The 17,951-nt window shown below is 45.2% G+C and overlaps 1 protein-coding gene across 2 annotated transcripts in view; it reads right to left on the bottom strand.

The window, feature by feature from the left end:
* The window catches only part of VSTM2B (V-set and transmembrane domain containing 2B), a 32,180-nt gene extending 23,568 nt beyond the window's left edge, over window positions 1-8,612 (bottom strand). The window contains exons 1-5 of one of the 2 annotated variants that reach the window (XM_043494989.1): window positions 8,482-8,612; window positions 6,668-7,407; window positions 5,619-5,803; window positions 3,944-3,973; window positions 1,322-1,724 (exon numbers count right to left, since the gene is read on the bottom strand). In XM_043494989.1, coding sequence (XP_043350924.1) covers window positions 1,322-1,724; window positions 3,944-3,973; window positions 5,619-5,803; window positions 6,668-6,740 — 691 coding nt within the window. In that variant the 5' untranslated portion in view covers window positions 6,741-7,407; window positions 8,482-8,612. Of the gene's footprint in view, window positions 1-1,321; window positions 1,725-3,943; window positions 3,974-5,618; window positions 5,804-6,667; window positions 7,408-8,008; window positions 8,218-8,481 lie in introns of those variants that run through there. The other variant, XM_038368376.2, reaches the window with a different exon arrangement.
* Between the last annotated feature and the right edge of the window lie 9,339 nt (window positions 8,613-17,951).

Below are 17,951 nucleotides of genomic sequence, written 5' to 3'. Positions count from 1 at the left end.
CTTAGAAAGGCTTCTCAGTGTTTGCATTTGCAAGTTTTGTTACAAGAAATGGTAATATAATCACTTTGAATGCTAAAAGCTAAAATATAGAATCATTGTACAGCAGTTGACATTTAGCTTTATTCTGTCCTAATTCTGCATACTGTTCTATGTGGGATCAAGGGCCTGCCCATACAGGTCAACATGTAGCATTGAGGCTTTAAGATCTCTATAGAAAAATTGTAACATTTTACTTTATGAATGTTGTTACCATTCAAAACCAAATCAAAACAAAAAGCACAGATGTAGAAAATGACTTTGAAAACGTAGCACTGTATAGTTTATACCTCCATAAAAAGCTCTGGTTTCTATCCTACTCCCAGTGGAGTTCCCCACAAAACTCTCCCTGACTTTAAAATAGTGCAGGATTGAGTCTTAAAACTTGCTCCTTTCAACACTTAAATATATAAATAAATTTACTCACATACTTAACTATTTGCAGAATTGGAACCTTAGTTTTTACTACCTTAATTACATTTCTTTCTACTGCTGGTCTGCACTAATATATTTTAATAAAGGCAACAATTTTAAACTATTTATAATGTTGCCATGACAGAGAATCTGAAGTGCTTTATTGCCACTTGGTCCATTCTACCGCTCCCCCATGTAAAGCTTGTATTAGGATTTTAAATGGTCTGTCCTTCAATTCAGACACCATTGCCACGCCCATTTCAATCCATTACTTTCAATACAATTTATGTCTACTTTTATCTATGGAAAGATAAATCCATGATAAGCCTTTAAAGACAACTGAAACATCCATTGAAGTAAAAGGTAAATGTTTATTACATGTGCAATCGGAAAACAAAAACAAAAACCATCCATAGTGGAGGCCAGGAAACTCTCTGGTAGCTACAATGACTAGGCTGAAATAATTGGCAATACTGGGGCCAGTAATGGACTTTTTTCTCTTTACTAGCAGACATAATTTCCCGATACCAGTTGGAAAGGAAACCTATGGAGTCCACAAACAAACAAACAAACCCCAATCCTCAAAAGCCCGCATTTGCAACCCATTCCTCTAGGGCTCCCCACTAGAGGCCTGTTCTCTTAGCTCCCGAATCCCTTTTGCTTAGACGATTTTGGCTCGGAAGGGGCTGAGCCCTAAGAGCCTCCCAATACTACTGACACCTTCGGGCTCACTGTATGGCAGGCCAGTTTTACGGCCCGTGGCTCCTCTCTGCAGAATAGGGAGCGTCCCTCGGCTCCGTGCGCTTCCCCCCGCGCCCCGCTAGGGGTCGCTGCGCTCCCACCGCGCCCCCCGAGCCCGCAGGGCACCTACCCGATCCGTGCTGCTGGCGGAGGATGGCGGCCTTGCCGGGAGGGGGCGAGGCCGAGGAGGACGCCGCGGGGGTGGAAGCGGCGGGCGAGGCGGCGGCCCCGGCCCCGGCCCCGGCCCCCTGGGGCGGCAGCAGGCGCTTCTCCAGGCCGGGCTCGGCGGTGGCCCTGCTGGCCGGGCTGTAGCGGCGCGGCCCGCTGCTCTGCATGTGCGACACCGCCTCGGCCGCCTGCATGTCGGGCGGGGCGAAGCGCGACAGGACCCGCAGCAGCGCCTGGGCTTTGTGCTCCTGGGTCTCGTCGTCGCTGTAGTCCGACACCCGGCACTCGTACACGCCCCCGTCCTGCCGCCGCACGCCGGACAGCCGCAGCCGGTGCGAGATGTCGTTGCCCTGGACCCGCACCGTCTGCAAGAGACCACAGCCCGCGGCCCGTCACTGCCCCGCGCAGCCCCTCCCGAGCCGGCCCCGGCCCCCGGGCGCCTCCCCCGCGAGCCCCTCCCGAGCCGGCCCCGGCCCCCTCCCCTCCGATCTCCTCCCCGAGCCTGCCCCAATGCACGCCCCACCCCCCAGCCTACCTCAATCCATCTCCCCCAATCTCCTCCTGGAGCCTGCCCCAATGCACTTCCCCCCTTATCGCCTCCCTGAGTCTGCCCCAGTGCACCTCCCTCTGCCCCCAAACCTGCCCCAATGCACCTCCTCCCAGTCTCCTCCCCGAGCCTGCCCAATGCACCTGCCCCCGAGCACCTCCCCCAATCCCTTTCCCGAGCCTTCCCCAATCCACCTCCCATCTCATCTCCTCTCCTCCTGGAGTCTGCCCCAGTGTACCTCCCTCTGCCCCTGAGTCTACCCCAATGCACCTTCCTGATCTCCTCCCCCAGCCTGCTCCAATGCACCTTCCAGTCCCCCGAAGCCTGCCCCAATGCACCTTTCCCTCTTGTCCCAGCCCCAAGCCTGCTCCTCCCAGAAATTAATGCACCTCCCCTCCAGCCTGCTTCACCACCTCTAAGAATTTAGAGGATCTCCCCTCCAATAAGCAAACAGGTAGCATCTGAGACCACCCCAGCTGCTCGCCAAAATCAAATCTCTCTCATTCTGTAATCCAACCTTCCAGCTCCTCCTCGAAATAAATGACCCCTCCCCCAAATTACCAAATCACTGAACCTATCCCAGCCCTTCCAAAATTAAATGCAGTAAGTGATGCATACTCTAGTCAAGCACCAAGCTACCAAATCCACCACTTTGGAACAAGGTACTCAACAGTGCACCCACCCATGGCACTCATACAACCTCGGCTCCAAAAGTAAATGCATCTCTTTCCTTCCCTCCCAGAAATCAAACACAGAAACACACAACCACTGCTGCTACCCCATTATCTTCCATAAATACTGTAAGCACTGCATCTCCCCATCAAAGTCCAAAACCCAGCCACCAATTCCAGTTCTTCCTTTCCAAACTGAATGCACCTTTTCACAGCACTCAAATAACCAGCCACTAATCCTGTCCCTCCCTCTTCCCAAAGTTAATACATTAAACATGCCATCTTCTTTCTACATTTATTTTTTAAAAGCCACTAATCCTGCCCTCATCCCCTTCCAAAACTAAACCAACTTCCCATCTAAAACCAACAGTCAGCCACTAATTCTCCAATTGCCTTTCTAAAAATAAATCTGAGTAGTTATCTTCCCCCAAAATGAAACACAGCCACTTAATCCTCACAACTCCAACACCTCGCCTGCTAAAAATAATGCATTTCCTCTCTCTTACCCCCTACAAAGTGGAACATAAACCACCCAGACATTAACCTTCCCCTCCCTTCTAAAAATACATGCCTTAACTGATGCGTCTCTCCCTACCCCCAATACAACACAAAATACCCAAATACCTTCATATGTAATGGCCAGACTGCACACACCATCCCCAAGTCTGACACCCTAGCCATTACCTAGTGCTGTGTACCCTCAGATATCCCCATTATAAACAAAGGATGAAGGATCAAATTCTGCTGGTTTTACTGATTGCCTTTAATTTCCGTGGGACAATTAGCCTGAGTGAATTAAAGATCTCATCCTGTCTCTACTCCCAACTGCAGTGTTTAATCTCTGCAAGGTTCTCCCTACCTTCCCTAGCCTGCACAAATGGAAATAGAAAAGTGAAAGTGATGGGATTAAAACCAGCCAAATAAATGGGCCTGCCCATGCTCCCAGTGAAATCAGTGACTGGATCCAGCCCAAAATCAACAACATTTGGATCTAATGTGCTATAAAGAAATTTGACATTGCTGGGGGGAGTGGGTTTTCAGTAATGGAGACAGCCAAATGAAAAGCAGAATTATCACTTGACCTGACCTCCAGTACTTTCCAGGTGAGATCAAAGAAGAGGAGAAAAAACAAATACCTCTTGCCTGGATTTGTAAAAAGTAACAAACTCCACAGTTAAAATAGCAACAGATAGTAACATTTTGATGGAAATATGGCACACCAAGGAGAGGAAAATATGCACATGCCCGCTATGCTCCACCATTTCTGTTGCTCTAGAGAGTTAAACTGGCTGAAATCGTGTGGGGTGTTACAAAACCAGCATGTACATACAGAAATTGTGCATCACTCTGTTTGATCTGCACTTACGCTGATTTTAGTTGCATCCTTATTTGTTACCTAAAAAAGCAGAGAAGGAAACATGTTAGACTAGACTCCTAAAGCATATTAACATTATTATAAGCACCCAAGTCCCCAGCTAAACAGAGGTTAGGCAGACAGATCTTCAGTGCAACTTTCATAACTTGAACTGATTGTGTGTGACTATTGGGAGAATTTGGATTTGATTTAATCAATTGGCGCTTAAGGAACAGGATTGCTTTGGAAAAATGTAACTGGGCTTATTGGATGCCTGCAGTAAAAGTTTTGCCGTTGCTAAGGGATATATGTCTGCAGAAGAATATTTGTTCCTTGTATAAACAGAGCAATGGTAATTGTAAAAAGACCAATTACATTTGAAATAGCTATTTTAGACAGGGGTGGTTGTTTTCTATGGTAGTGCAGAGCTGTGCCTGGAAATGACTCGGGGAAGCCAGATTCTGAATTGCTTTAGTGCAGGGATGAGGTCCCTAAGCAACACAAGATCAGAGGCAGATCATCAGTTTTGGGGTCTGATTATTTCCTTCTTACAATCAACTTTACTGCAAAAGGAAATGATGCCTCTGATCTCTCTAATGCGCCTCCCAAGGAGATAGTCATTTTCTGGGCATTCCCTGTCACCATTTATTGTAAAAGCAGCTCGCAGTTTTATAGAAGGTTAAAGACGACTTTTAAATCCAAGCGATTTATTTCCCTCTCTGACAACAAACTTTACATTACAGCTAGACGGCATCACATTAGTTCGGAGTCTTTATGCTTTGCATCTATATTTGAGCCTTGCAGGAAAACAAGCCTGCCATATAGATAGGACCTGGTGTAGGCATGAGGAGGCTCCTCAGGGAGTATCATCAGGCTTAATGGCTCTGTGGTAGGAAAAGGGCAGATGCTGTATACTTTAGAAAGACACATCTTGGAAGCCTGCTCAAGACTTCTTCTCTGATGTTTAACCTTGTTTATATACTTGGCAGCATTATGCTGCCAAGACAGGGTGTTGCGCCAAGATCTGGGCTGCAGAATAAACTGGGTGTCAGGGAAATGTAGCCTAGACATTAAGACTAGAGCCTATATTGAAACCAAGAGGCCTTCTGTGGGTTGAGAAAGAATACACAAGATTTACCCTGCTTTCCTTAACGCACGTTAATCACTTCATTTGAGTATGTAAATAGATTACCCAACTGGAGAATTGTCCTGCAGGATCTCCAGCTAGGAGCATATCCCTCTCTCCTCCATCTGCTCTTGTTAATTATCTACAGAGAGGAGCTCATCTTGTTTCATCAACCTCTCCCACGATTTACAGCTCGGTTCAGACTAGCACAGTTTCGCAGTTGCCTCCTGTTTATCCCCGCTTTGTAATGTAATACCATAAACCGGTTTAAAGCTTAACGATGGGGCTTGCAGTGAGACAGATATTTATCATTCTTGAACAACATGTTTACAATCCCCAACGTGCTGTCGGATTTTTGGGGGCGCATGACCACCAATTTCTAGTCTCTCCTCCACTCCCCCATTCCACGGGAGAGTTTAGGATACCAGGGGGTTCCTACCTACTTCACGGGATGTAACAGGGGACGCTCCTGTCACCGGCAGCGTCCGTTAGCTTTATTTTAACCACTCTCTGAGCATGTTGCACTTAATGAACATGTATGTTTCCGTGGCACTTTGTTACCTTGCTTCTGCTGCCAGGGGCACTGATGGCTAATTCATGGGCAAGTTCTCTGGCTGGTTCTTTAAGGTACCACCACTGGATTTCCAAGGAGTAAGAGGTGGATCCGCTGGCCCGAAAAGCACAAGGCATCTCAATATCATCTCCCTCCCTAACAGTCACATCTTTGGGAACTTCAGTAAATGTAGCTGGGAGGAGAAGATAGAATTACAAGGGCTGGTTAACAGGAGAGATTAAGAGACAAAATCAGTCCGGTCCGTCGTAATCTGATCTGCTTCCACTCGAGGGCTAAACGCTGTCGGGTAAAAGAGCGTGTCGCGTTTCAGGGCTGAAGCCCGAGCTCCGCCGCCCAGTGAGAACACAGGCGAGCTCGGTTCTCCTGCCCCCGCAGCCTGGGCACCTACTGGTGCATCCACGCCCGTGCCAGCGGAGCCAAGTCTGGGGAGCGTTTGCAGAAAAGCGCCTCTCCGAAAAGGAGGAAACGGATGTTCAGATTCCCTGGGCCGAAAATCTGTCACACAAATCGACCGCCAACACCCCTGCGCGTTTCAGATCGCTCTCCTCCAAAGAGCCCGCCCGCGCTTGCAGCCGAGCGCAGGCCGGCTGCAGTCCCGCAGACCCTGCCGGGTGCCCTGTGCCTCCTGGCCTCAGAGAACTACCCCCCCCCGGTGACCGCCTGAAATTGCCCTAGCGACACCTTGTTTTCCTCTTCGGTATAACTCCCCCCGCCCCCCACGTACGCTGCACAAACAGTAAAGTTCTTACAACACAAAGGTGCAAGCCAGTTACGTCTATTGCGCTCAATAGTGATCGGTGACAGGAACAAGGATTTGATTGATCGGATCTGATAATATAACACAGGTTGTTATCTGCTGGGAACGGATTTTCGAAGTAGAACAAGGTTTTACCGAGTCAAACACACGGTCCCCCTAGCTCTTCCCAACCACCTTAGACTTCGCCCCGCACTGTGCTACCGGCTTCCTTTCCAACAAGCTGTGTTGGGGGGGGGGGGGCGATTTGCTCTAGGAAGATTGCGAAAGTTTGCGACTTACCGTTTACTACGAGCAGCAGGGGTGCATTGAACATCAGGTAACAAAGGGCGCCGAACAGCCCTCGATTTTCCATTTCATATATGGAAACTTCAGGGTGGAGGGCAAGTCGAGAATTTAGCGTGACCGCAACACAGCTAAGAAATCTGCAATCCCATTGCAAAGGGAAGCCGCGACTCCGACCCTAGTCCAGGGGTACGACTCTTTCCAAAAAAAGCAAGCAAGCAGCCACCAAGCTAACTTTAAAAAAAAAACCAAGTAAATCTGGAAGCAAGTATAAAATCCACAGCCGGCTGATCAAAGGTGCTGCCGGGAGGAAGTGTAGTCCCTGAGGATGAAATGATCAGTCCGGTCTCGGGTATCTGCCCCCGCTGGATTCTACCCAACTCTAAGCGCGATTCAACTTCCTTGCGTTGAATAGGATTTTTTGCCGCCCAGAAGCAGGGGAAGGATCCCGAGCTCCGCTCCAAGACCCATCACAATGGCAAGTCTGCTCTCGGACTCTCAAGCAAGGTCTAAGGAGGCGGCAGGGGATTATTCGCTTCCCTGGAAATCTGGGGAGCAATCGATACTTTCCTGTTTGTGGCCCGGGGTGTCTCTGCCGGCGATGGTGATGGCTGCAGCCAGGAGGCGCCTTGGCAGGTCCAGATCCGCCGTTTGCTTGTGGTGCGACGTGCGGTCCGGCCCGGGGACCAAACCACAGACTTCCCCCCCGCCACACTCCCACCAACACGCGCTTCGACCTATGAGAGGGAACTTCGGGAGCTGACGTCCCCGCGTAATGCAGCCCCGAAACCACAAAGAGAATCAGACCGCTTGGGTTGGGCTCCCATCCCTGCAATCAAGCAGCGCAGCAAAAAGCGCCCTCAGCTTGTGTCGACCATTTCCCCAGCAAGGCAGGACAAAGCCCGGATCCCTTTGCCCGGCCCCCCACCCCTCCTCCCCCGAGTCTTCGGATCGGCTCCCGCGGTTGGGGCGCTCGGGCTGGGGGCTGCAGGATTCCGTCCGCCTCCCCCCTTGACTCCCACAGCGGCGCGCTCCCGATCGGCGGCGGCGACGGGAGCCCCCCCCCAGGGCGGAGCGACCCGAGCCGAGCAGCTCGCCCGTGACTCGGCGCGGCTGGGCCCCCAGAACAGCTGGACTGGAAGTTAGCAGCATCTGGATGGCTGTTCCCCAGGCCGGCCAAGCTCCCTGCCCGGCCAGGACGCCGATTAAGACCCAGCCCGCCGGGAACTGTCGTTGGCAGGAATCGCCCTCCGCCCCGGCGCGCAGCCGGTCTCTCTCCCCGGGCACTGCTGCTGGGCAGCCCGCAGCCTCCGCAACCCCCCGTCTCCCCCGCCTTACCTGGGGCTCCCGCCGCCTCGCCCACGGCCGGCGCGGCGCGGCGCGGCTGCTGCCCCATGGCGGGGAAGGCTCGGCGGGGCGAACGAGCAGCCGAAGCGCCCGGCGGAGCCAGCCACGCCCGGGGAGCAGGTGCCGCGCTCGGGGCCGGGGGCCGGGGAGACACAGCCTCGTTGATTCCGAGCAAGGCAGGTTTCCGGTTGGGCCCCCGGGCGGGAGGGGGCGTTTCCCGCCCGCATCTAGGGCGACAGACCCTCCCCGCGTCCTCCCCCTCCGGCGGCTGGCCGGGGCAGAGCTGCCGCCGGGGGTCCCGGGCGCCCCTCGCCCCCTGCAGCCGCTGGGCCACGATGCCAACAGCGAGCCGAGCCTCCTCGGCCAGCCGCCCGGGACGGGGCAGAGAAACGCCCCTGCCGCAAACCCCGCTGGGGGGTTACCCCCCGGGAAGTGAAATAACGATGGAGGGGCAAGGGACTGACCCGGAGACCCAGATCGGTGCGGGCGCCTCATTAACTCCGGGGCTGGCCGGGCAGCTCGCAGGGAACTAGTCCCAGCTGCTCTTCCCACGGCGCCGACACACCGGCGTGTCCCAAGTGTGCAAGTCTGCAGAGCCCAGCCCGTGGTCTAGCCGCTGCAGAGTCAGAGTCTCGGGCTCTCGGCAACGCCTGATACTCATAATAAAGTGCAGGGCCAGAGTTTCTCTGGATTTAGTCGTTAGTGAATTAGTGGTTCATGCCATTCCCCGAGGAACTAGGAGGAGCGGGGGATGTGTTTGGAAGAGGGGTGAGTGATGGAAGACAAGGAATTCCACCCTCTACCTCTTCCCAGGCAGAGACTATATTTGTCCCCTCCTCCTCTTCTTTGTAGTGCTTGTATAATTATTTTGCTAAAGCAGTTACAACACACACCACTTACCTCAATCTGCAGCATTTTCCAGTGCTAGTCAATGTTATATGGTCATCCCTACAAGTGCTATCATGCACAATCTTCATTGGAAAGCGCACTTCCAGGGAGCTTTTCAATTGGCACTGAAAATTTGCTACAAACTGAAATAGAAGGGGTTGGTAAAGCTATCACAGGAAAGATTATTTCTTAGAGACATTAAACTTAAATGATGTAATCCTTCATTTTTTATGAACTGAATAGATGACTATCCATCTATTGAGTTAATAAAAGTTACCTTAAATATTTTTATTTTGTATTTGCAGCATCACATTTTCTGCATTGGTTCTAATCAATAAACTTCCATTTCCATGAAATGTTGGGAGACTGTGGCAAATAGCCTCCCAGTGCTCTCTCAACTCAGCCACAACCATATCTTTGGATAATAAACACCTGGGGCCTGGAGTTTTTTACTTGAGGAGCCAGTTATAATTACCGAGTTAATGGGACCATCCCCATGTTAATATTATACTGATATTTCTGATTAAATATTTGTCAGCCAGAAGTTTTCCCTCTGCTACGTGGATGATAAGAGAAGGTGAGGTGGCTACAGTTGCTTTATGTGTGTGAGTGGAGAGTTGTGAGGACAGTAGTCAACCAGTGCAAGGAACGATATATAGGACACACTACTTACTCATAACTAACCAGTAGGGTTTTTTTTAAGGATGAAGCATCTTTGTACCTCTGTGATTGGCAGAGACCATAATGGTTTGAATACAGTTTAGTACCGCTCACTCTCTAATCTTTCATGGTGGGTTTGATCAGAATGGGAAACTCCCAAGGAATATCTAGTTTCAAAGTAGCAGCCGTGTTAGTCTGTATCCATAAAAAGAAAAGGAGTACTTGTGGCACCTTAGAGACTAACAAATTTATTAGAGCATAAGCTTTCGTGAGCTACAGCTCACTTCATCGGATGCATAATATCTAGATGCTGCAGAAAGCTGCTTTGGGAATTCAGCAGGTGGCACCCTTCCTTTTGTGATAGTGATTAATCAATACTCAATAGTGGTTTGGTGCACTGTGCTGCTGAAGGTGTTGTCTTTCATATGAGAGGTGAAACTGATTATCTGGGCACCTGTACTCATTACAGTTGCCATGACTTTTTTTTGAAAGAGCAAGGATCCACTCAAACTGTACCTCAGAAATTGCATTCTGTGTACTCAAATTTGCCTTGCATTTCCAGCTGGAAAGAATAATTTAAAAGCTGTGTGAAGTGACCACAAAAGGAACTGAAAAAACCCTGGTCATCACTTTTAATAAAGGTGGAACAAGTTCTTTCAATATATAAAAACAACAAGGAGTCCTTGTGGCACCACTAAATAACAAATTTATTTGGTCTCTAAGGTGCCACAAGGACTTTGTTGTTTTTGCTGATACAGACTAACACGGCTACCACTCTGAAATCTTTCAATATATAGGCTCTTTTAAGACAGAAGTTTGTCTGAAAAAGGTGATGCACACAAGGCTTTTTTTTTTTTTTTTTTTTTTTTTTTTTGCCAAAATTCCCACTGGTGCTACAGCTAGTTAATCTTCAACCTTGATAGCATGAGTGGGAGAGCTGCTTAGACAGGACTCCATGGCTGGGACGGTTTCAATCATGGTGTCATCTAACCCTGCTCAGAGCAGATCTTGAAGATACAAAAAGAAAAGGAGTAATTGTGGCACCTTAGAGACTAACAAATTTATCTGAGCATAAGCTTTCGTGAGCTACAGCTCACTTCATCGGAAGCTTATGCTCAAATAAATTTGTTAGTCTCTAAGGTGCCACAAGTACTCCTTTTCTTTTTGCGAATACAGACTAACACGGCTGCTACTCTGAAGCTTGAAGATACAGTAGCTGACACCAGCAGTGGCAGCCACCAGAGCTTTGTGTACACTAGCTTCTACATTGTTGGTATCACTGATTCAATCATAGCAACTCTGAGAAAGTTGTTAGTACAAAAGCTTAGTGTATAGGAAGCTTTCTGCAGGCTTCACTGTATTCAGTTTCACTTCCTATTTTGTATCCTGTGTTCCACCTCAGCAGTGACTGCATTTCCATGAGAGGGAATGTGACCTTTCAATAGCCTTTGGTCACCTCAGAGTGGATAGTGAGAAACTTATTAGACATTAAGTGTTGTGATGCTTGTAAGTTAACATAAAGCATCCTGAGATCCTTTGATATCAGATAATATATTATTTTTATTTTATTATGCTTCATATATGCATATTGGCATGAGAGAAACACCAAATCATTAGTTTAACTGATCCTTCCCAGTGAATTCGAAGTGTGACTCTATAGCTTCATACATTTACAGCCCTGCAAATTGAATTTGTTTGGCTGGAGAATATCGATTTTACAGGTAACATCAACATTTTTCATGCAATGTAGTTTCCTTGGCACTCTAACTATTACCACAGCTTTTTAAAGATTTTAGTCACTGACTAAAAGTAACTTTAAAATTACTTCATTGGAACAGCAATAAATTAATTTTGCACTGTTAGCACATTGTTCAACGTCCAAGCATTTTCTTGGAGTGCTTGCTCCATGAGCAGAGTTGATTTCCCAGTTATCACCAGCTTTTCCATATTCAACAGATTTGTCCCTTCTTTAATAACACTGTTTTTAGTCATAGAATCATAGAATCTTAGGGTTGGAAGGGACCTCAGGAGGTCATCTAATCCAACCCCCTGCTCAAAGCAGGACCAATCCCCAACTAAATCATCCCAGCCTGGGCTTTGTCAAGCCTCACCTTAAAAACCTCTAAGGAAGGTAGTGGTAGGTCCTTTCAGTGCTTCACCACCCTCCTAGTGAAAAAGTTTTTCCTAATATCCAACCTAAACCTCCCCCACTGCAACTTGAGACCACTACTCCTTGTTCTGTCATCTGGTACCACTGAGAACAGTCTAGATCCATCAAGTCAATGCATTTTCATTTAAAATACAGATCATTTGTATCATAGAGAGAAAAAGGTTCACAGGATTGGAACCTCTTTCTGGCAGACTTCAAAATGAAAACAAAAAGTTTCCATGAGTAAAGGCTGCAGGGTTAGGTGTACACTGTGTGTTATAATCACATGGTAGTTTGGTATTTGTCTAAGCTATGTGGAGAGAGACATGTTTAAATAAGTGTGAGATGCACTTCCAAAATCTAATCTAATCTTGTTCTGAATTTCATTCAGTGACATCACTGTCCATCCATGTCTTCATTTAATCACTAGAGCAGTGCAGAAACTGGAATGTCTGTCCTGTGGGCTATTTCAGATTTCTGAAACTTCTTCCTTTCTGAATTGGTACAAAAAGTCAGATATACAAAATTTTCTGTGGAATGGACAATTTTTAAAAAATTCATTTTGGAAAAACTGAAATGAAATTTTTGGAAAATTTCTGAGCTGGCAAGTCAGCTTCCTGGCTGGTGTCAGCAAATTGGCTGGGTGGCTGGTGAACAGGTAGCCTGCCTGGCCACTGGATGGACAGTCCTGGGAACTGGACTGCCCATCAGTCTGCCTTTCCTTCAGCTGGCTGGCTGGTGGGCAGGATGGCAGGAAATCAAATCTGCCTGTCTGGTTTGTGCTGGAAGATTTGATGGACTCAACATGATCGCACAGACTGTTTAGATTCATTGGACATTTTTTAACCTACTCAGTTAATCACATACCAGTGTAAATCTTAGCTATTTACAAAGTTTGTAGAACACCTCTAACAGCAGGCAGCATCTAAGATCCTGTATATTATTACAATAGTAATACAGGGCCACCCTTTGTAGTCATCCTGTTCATCAGGTGCTTGAACCATTCCTGTAGGTACAACTGAATCATACTAGCAGGTGGAGTCAGTTAGCTCCAACCATGATATAAGAGCCCATCTAATAAATAATGCAATAATCTTGCACAACACTTTTCTTCCATTGATCTCAAAGATCATTGTGAAGGAGGTAAGCATTATTCCCCATTTTAAAGATAGATGAGGGATGTGAAATGACTTGTTCAAAGTCACCCAGCAATCCAGTGGCACTGCTGGGAATAGACCCCCCCCTCCTCCCCCGGCTCTTGGGAGTCCTAGTTTGGTCCGAGGAGCCACTAAGCCATATTGCTTCTCTTAGGAAAAAAGATAACTACGGTTTAGGACAGATAGATCCTGCAAGGAAAATCTAGGACCAAGTAAATTTGGAGAGAAAGTTTATGTTGTTGTTACTTAGGTTACTAATAAAACCAAATCCTAGGAAGGGGGTAGGTTGGACTTTATAGTATATGCATCAAATCCTTAGCAGTAATAGATTGGTGTAACTCCATGACTTGCTTTATCACTTATCAACAAGCGTGGTGATTAGAAAACACCTAGCAAGATAACACAGTGTCAGGTCAGATTATAATTCAGATTCAAAATAAATATCTTCCAGAACTTGGAAGAAGTTACTTACTTGAATTCCTTGCAGAACTGAGAAAGATGCAACATTTTGTAGCTGATGACCTTGACTTTACAATCAACTTCTTCTGCTTTCTTATCCTCAGTACTTAGCCAAGGAAGCTCCAGTGGCTTGCAGATCCAGATGTCTTCAGATTTTATTTGTATTTTTACATATCAAGCTGCCAAAAGCATTAATGAAAAAATGGCAAACATTTCATATTTATAATGGACATTTATAAAGTAGTTTTACCCAAAATTTAGATTTTTATTAAAATATATATTTAAAGTATTCCTCAAAATATTTACAATTCAAACACTGCAGCATTGAATTAACTCTAAACAGGCTATATTAATTTAGTTTCACTCCTTAGACAGACAAAAAATAAGAATATGAAAAGTGAAAAAGCAATGTAAATTTTAAAAGAATCTTTTATTTGCAATAAATCTAACTTTATTAATAGCAGACACAATTTGCAATGTCTTTTTGTATTGGTAGTGTCCCTTAGACTAAAAACAGTCCTCCAGGGATATCCTGTTTGTATCCCACCTGGCCAATCTGATTTTATATGTAACAACTGAGTGCTCTAGTTATGTTATCAATCCATACAATTAGAACAGAAAACGTGGACTCAAGTATCATTTTTCACAATTATTAATCTAGGGTAGGATAAATCTCTTTATGCTTTGGTCTAATACTAAACAATAACAATACTCAGGTTTCAGAGTAGCAGCCGTGTTAGTCTGTATTCGCAAAAAGAAAAGGAGTACTTGTGGCACCTTAGAGACTAACAAATTTATTAGAGCATAAGCTTTCGTGAGCTACAGCTCACTTTGAAGTGAGCTGTAGCTCACGAAAGCTTATGCTCTAATAAATTTGTTAATCTCTAAGGTGCCACAAGTACTCCTTTTCTTTTTAATAACAATACTATTATATACTTATCTGAGGAGCAAACATTTTATTGCACATCACTGTGCTTCTATGGTGTCAACAAGTTTTGGCATTAGCTATTAATTGGGCCCTGCCACAAAATGGATTACAGGTCCTGCCAAACCTATCATTTACCTGCTTATGTCTACAACACGCAGGCAATGAAAGCCTAGAATGCCATTCCTTGAAACAAGAAGCCACAAACATATACTGCACATTTAGTCACAGATTCTTCAGTGGGATCCACTCGAACAAATCCCAGTGAAAGCCTCTTACATGCTTAAAGTGAAGCATGTGTTTAGATATTTTGCTAGATCAGGGCCCCATAGTAGGCCCCATGCAAGGAATCACTTCACAATTATTAGTTGAACCTCACAGTGCTCTTGAGTGGTAGGTGAATATTAATATAAAGGTGACTATAATATAACTATTTTACCGCTAGGTAAATGGAAATGACTTGCTTTTATAGAAACGTCCTATAGCATTTCCATAAGATTTTATTTTTTCTGAATCAACCATTAGATTTTAATAGAAAATTACATCACTGCTGTATAATTCTACAAGTGGTTCAAAAACATATAGAAAACAATTTTTAGAATAATTTCTATAGGACCATATTAGACTTCAATTGAACCCCAGCGCTTTCATCCTTATTCTATGCTGATTAACACAAGCTGAGTATCTGGCCCTTTAAAAAGACAGTCAGAATTATGAAGATGATTAATGTGAATTATTCGCCTTTGCTGATGCTGGACCATGTTTTATAGAAACCTAAGAAATCCAATAAAAGACAGCAGTAATCTGTAGCTGATGACATTTAAGGTCATTTCTCCTCCCCCCACCCCAATTTTTAATAGCCAGCAACTCCATTATCTAAATATTCAAAATACTTTCAAATGACTGGCTCAGGAGGCTTGTGGTTTAACAGATCATTCTGCTGTTTGAGGTTAACTCACTAAAGAAAAAAAAACATTGTAGGCCACCCTTTAAAAAAGGATAAAACTGTAAAGTTTTCCCCAGTTATTGCCCATGCCCAGAGCATATATGGTGAGTCACTTTTTTTGTCTTAATGTGAAATCGCAGATCCGTCTGTCTCTGGGTTTGCCCATCCCTGTAATATCTCATCTAATCTAATCCATCCTCACCCATCACTCTCCCAAAAGTCAGAAATAGGTCATGTTCCTTGGAGTCCCTTTCCTTTCTTAGATTTGTATTACGGGCTTTTTCTCATTAGAGACTCAAGTCTCTCCCTCCCCCAATCAAGGGACCTATTTTGCTGTTACTAGAGAGATTAGTTTTCCACCCCCTGATGTGAGAAAGACACTTGCAGACTACTCAGTCTAGCACCACTGTAGCTTAGACGCAGGTTTCATAGGACACGTTAGTGCTTGATGTTTGTCCTCAGGAATATGAATACTCTGATAGTGTATTTTAACAAGTTTCTGCAGGCTGTTATCTTTAGAAAATAGGTGAGGAGCAAAAAATAAGTATTGGATACAAACATCACCACCAAAAAAAGTGATGCTAAAATGTTCACATCTTTGCTTCCAGCACTGTGACCTTCACTGTGGAGTTTCTGCTTCACTGTAGCTCATAACAATAGACTGGCAACTGCCAGCATGGTTCTTTTTAAAATGTCAGTGGTTTAACATCAATTCAGGAGACTTTATTGCATTTTTCCTTCCCCCTCCCCACCAATGAGATTTCAATTCCAATCAAGCCAAAACCAAAGTGACAGAATATTTGTATTCCCATAAGAAGTTTGTAAAAGGTCATAAATGCAGCAAGTTCAAAGGGTCCACATGGTTTTCAATATACATGATAATTTTCTTATTTCCCATTAGCAAACAGTGGGCCGCATTGTCTTGAAGCATTTTCAGTATTTAGAAAATAGGTGGAAATCTAACAAATTCTCCTAGCTACAATTGATTAGTCCTGTTTTGGCACAATGGGGTTAAAACAATGAGAAAACCATGCATTTCTTAGTGGGTTTATTTATGAAGCATCTTCTCACTTTAGACAAATAAAATGTTCAGTGATAGGTTTTGTTTTACTTTACAAGGTGCTTAAGATAGAGCTTTCCTGCAGTTTGATGAGATACATTTTTGCTTTATACAGTAAATGTATTTTTTTATTGGCTTTCATTTCCATCTCATTCAGCTTTCTTATCTGCTTTTTGCTAATAAATATAAGATCTAAAGCTATAAGAGAAGATGTACACTTTAAGAGCTTGTGGAAGAAGGAGGCAACATATGCTTATCATGAGGTAATAGTAATGTGTCTTATAGTGCACCATGCTTTGCAAAAATATGCTAAATGCATAGAGATAGCCAGATTTTAATGCTACTGTGGGACACATTGCCTGCATGAGGTACTGTAACCTATATAACTAATAGGGAGATATCTCTGTAAGAGATCTATTGGTAGGGGAGTGATAGGAATGAGTTGTGGCTGGGTCAGTGTTGCTAGGCAGATGCACAATTAGCACTCATAGCCAGACGTTTCTGCAATTGGATGTGGTAGTTTTGGGTATACTGAACAAGTTCCGTGATGCTGGACTCAGAAACCATGAGGGCAAGTAGTCAGTGCAGCTGCTTTACTAATGGCCATGTGCCCTGTGTGGGTTGGGAGCAGATGAGAAAAAGCAGGCTGTTTCTCCTAACTCTGAAGCATTTTGCAGCAGTTTTTTAAATCTATTTACACTTAAACTGAGTGGTTGGTTAATTAGGTAGCTGACTAGCTAACTGAGCGATTTCAGCAGAAGAGGAAGAGTCTGCATGGATTCCAGATGAAGGTTTCTGCGAGCAAGAGGAGAGAAGTATAGTTGCAGAGCTCTTGACTCAACAGACTGTATAGATTTTGGGGATCAAAGACTGTAACGGAGACTCAGATGAACTCAACCTAAGCTTTTAGGAACTCTGACTTACTTCTCACTCTGTTTCTATGGGGACTGACCTGTTTAGATTTAATTTGTCTTCTTTGTTTATGTATGTTTAACTGTGAATATAATGTATGTGGATTATAAAGTAGCCATGTTATGCTGTAGAAAGTAAGTTATTGATATTTATTATGTTTCTTTATCATTAGAAGATCTTATAAAGTTGGTACTTAAGGATTAAGTTCATTCCTTTTGTTCTTTTGGACTTGACTGTGAGGAGGTTGACCATGGGCAACCCTTGCTGAAAATCCTTAATGACTGAGTATTAGTTCAGTAATAGTCCCACTAAACACTAAGCGAGAGAAAAATACCGCTAAAATTGCAGAGCTTGAGGAGAACATCTCTACAGGAGTTTAAAAGTCACCTGCAACTGAAAACAAATTTATTTTCTGCCCCTTTTGTTTGTTTTCTCTGATGCGTGAAGATGCACAAAAGTACGTTTTGTTTGGTTTTTAAAAAACAAATGTTTGGCTTGTTTTATTACTATTGTTGGGACCCCTTTGTGCTAGGTGCTGTACCAAGAGAACAGAAAGATGGTTCCTGCTCCAAATGCAATAGAAATTCACGTCCTGCCTTCTCTTTTTGCCAGGAAGATGCTATGGATGATGGGAGAACTAGTGTAATTACCGGAACATCGCACATACCATGCAAATGTACCCTCCCCTCCCCTTGGAGTTTGCCAGCTCCGGTATTCTGGACTGAGCCTCTAGGGCAGAGGTGGGGAAACTACGGCCTGCAGGCCACATCTGGCCCGT

This window comes from Dermochelys coriacea, chromosome 12, assembly GCF_009764565.3.
Source record: "Dermochelys coriacea isolate rDerCor1 chromosome 12, rDerCor1.pri.v4, whole genome shotgun sequence".
Lineage (NCBI taxonomy): Eukaryota > Metazoa > Chordata > Testudines > Dermochelyidae > Dermochelys > Dermochelys coriacea.
Note: the sequence above shows the minus strand (reverse complement) of the source record. Positions and strands in the feature narration are given on the sequence as shown.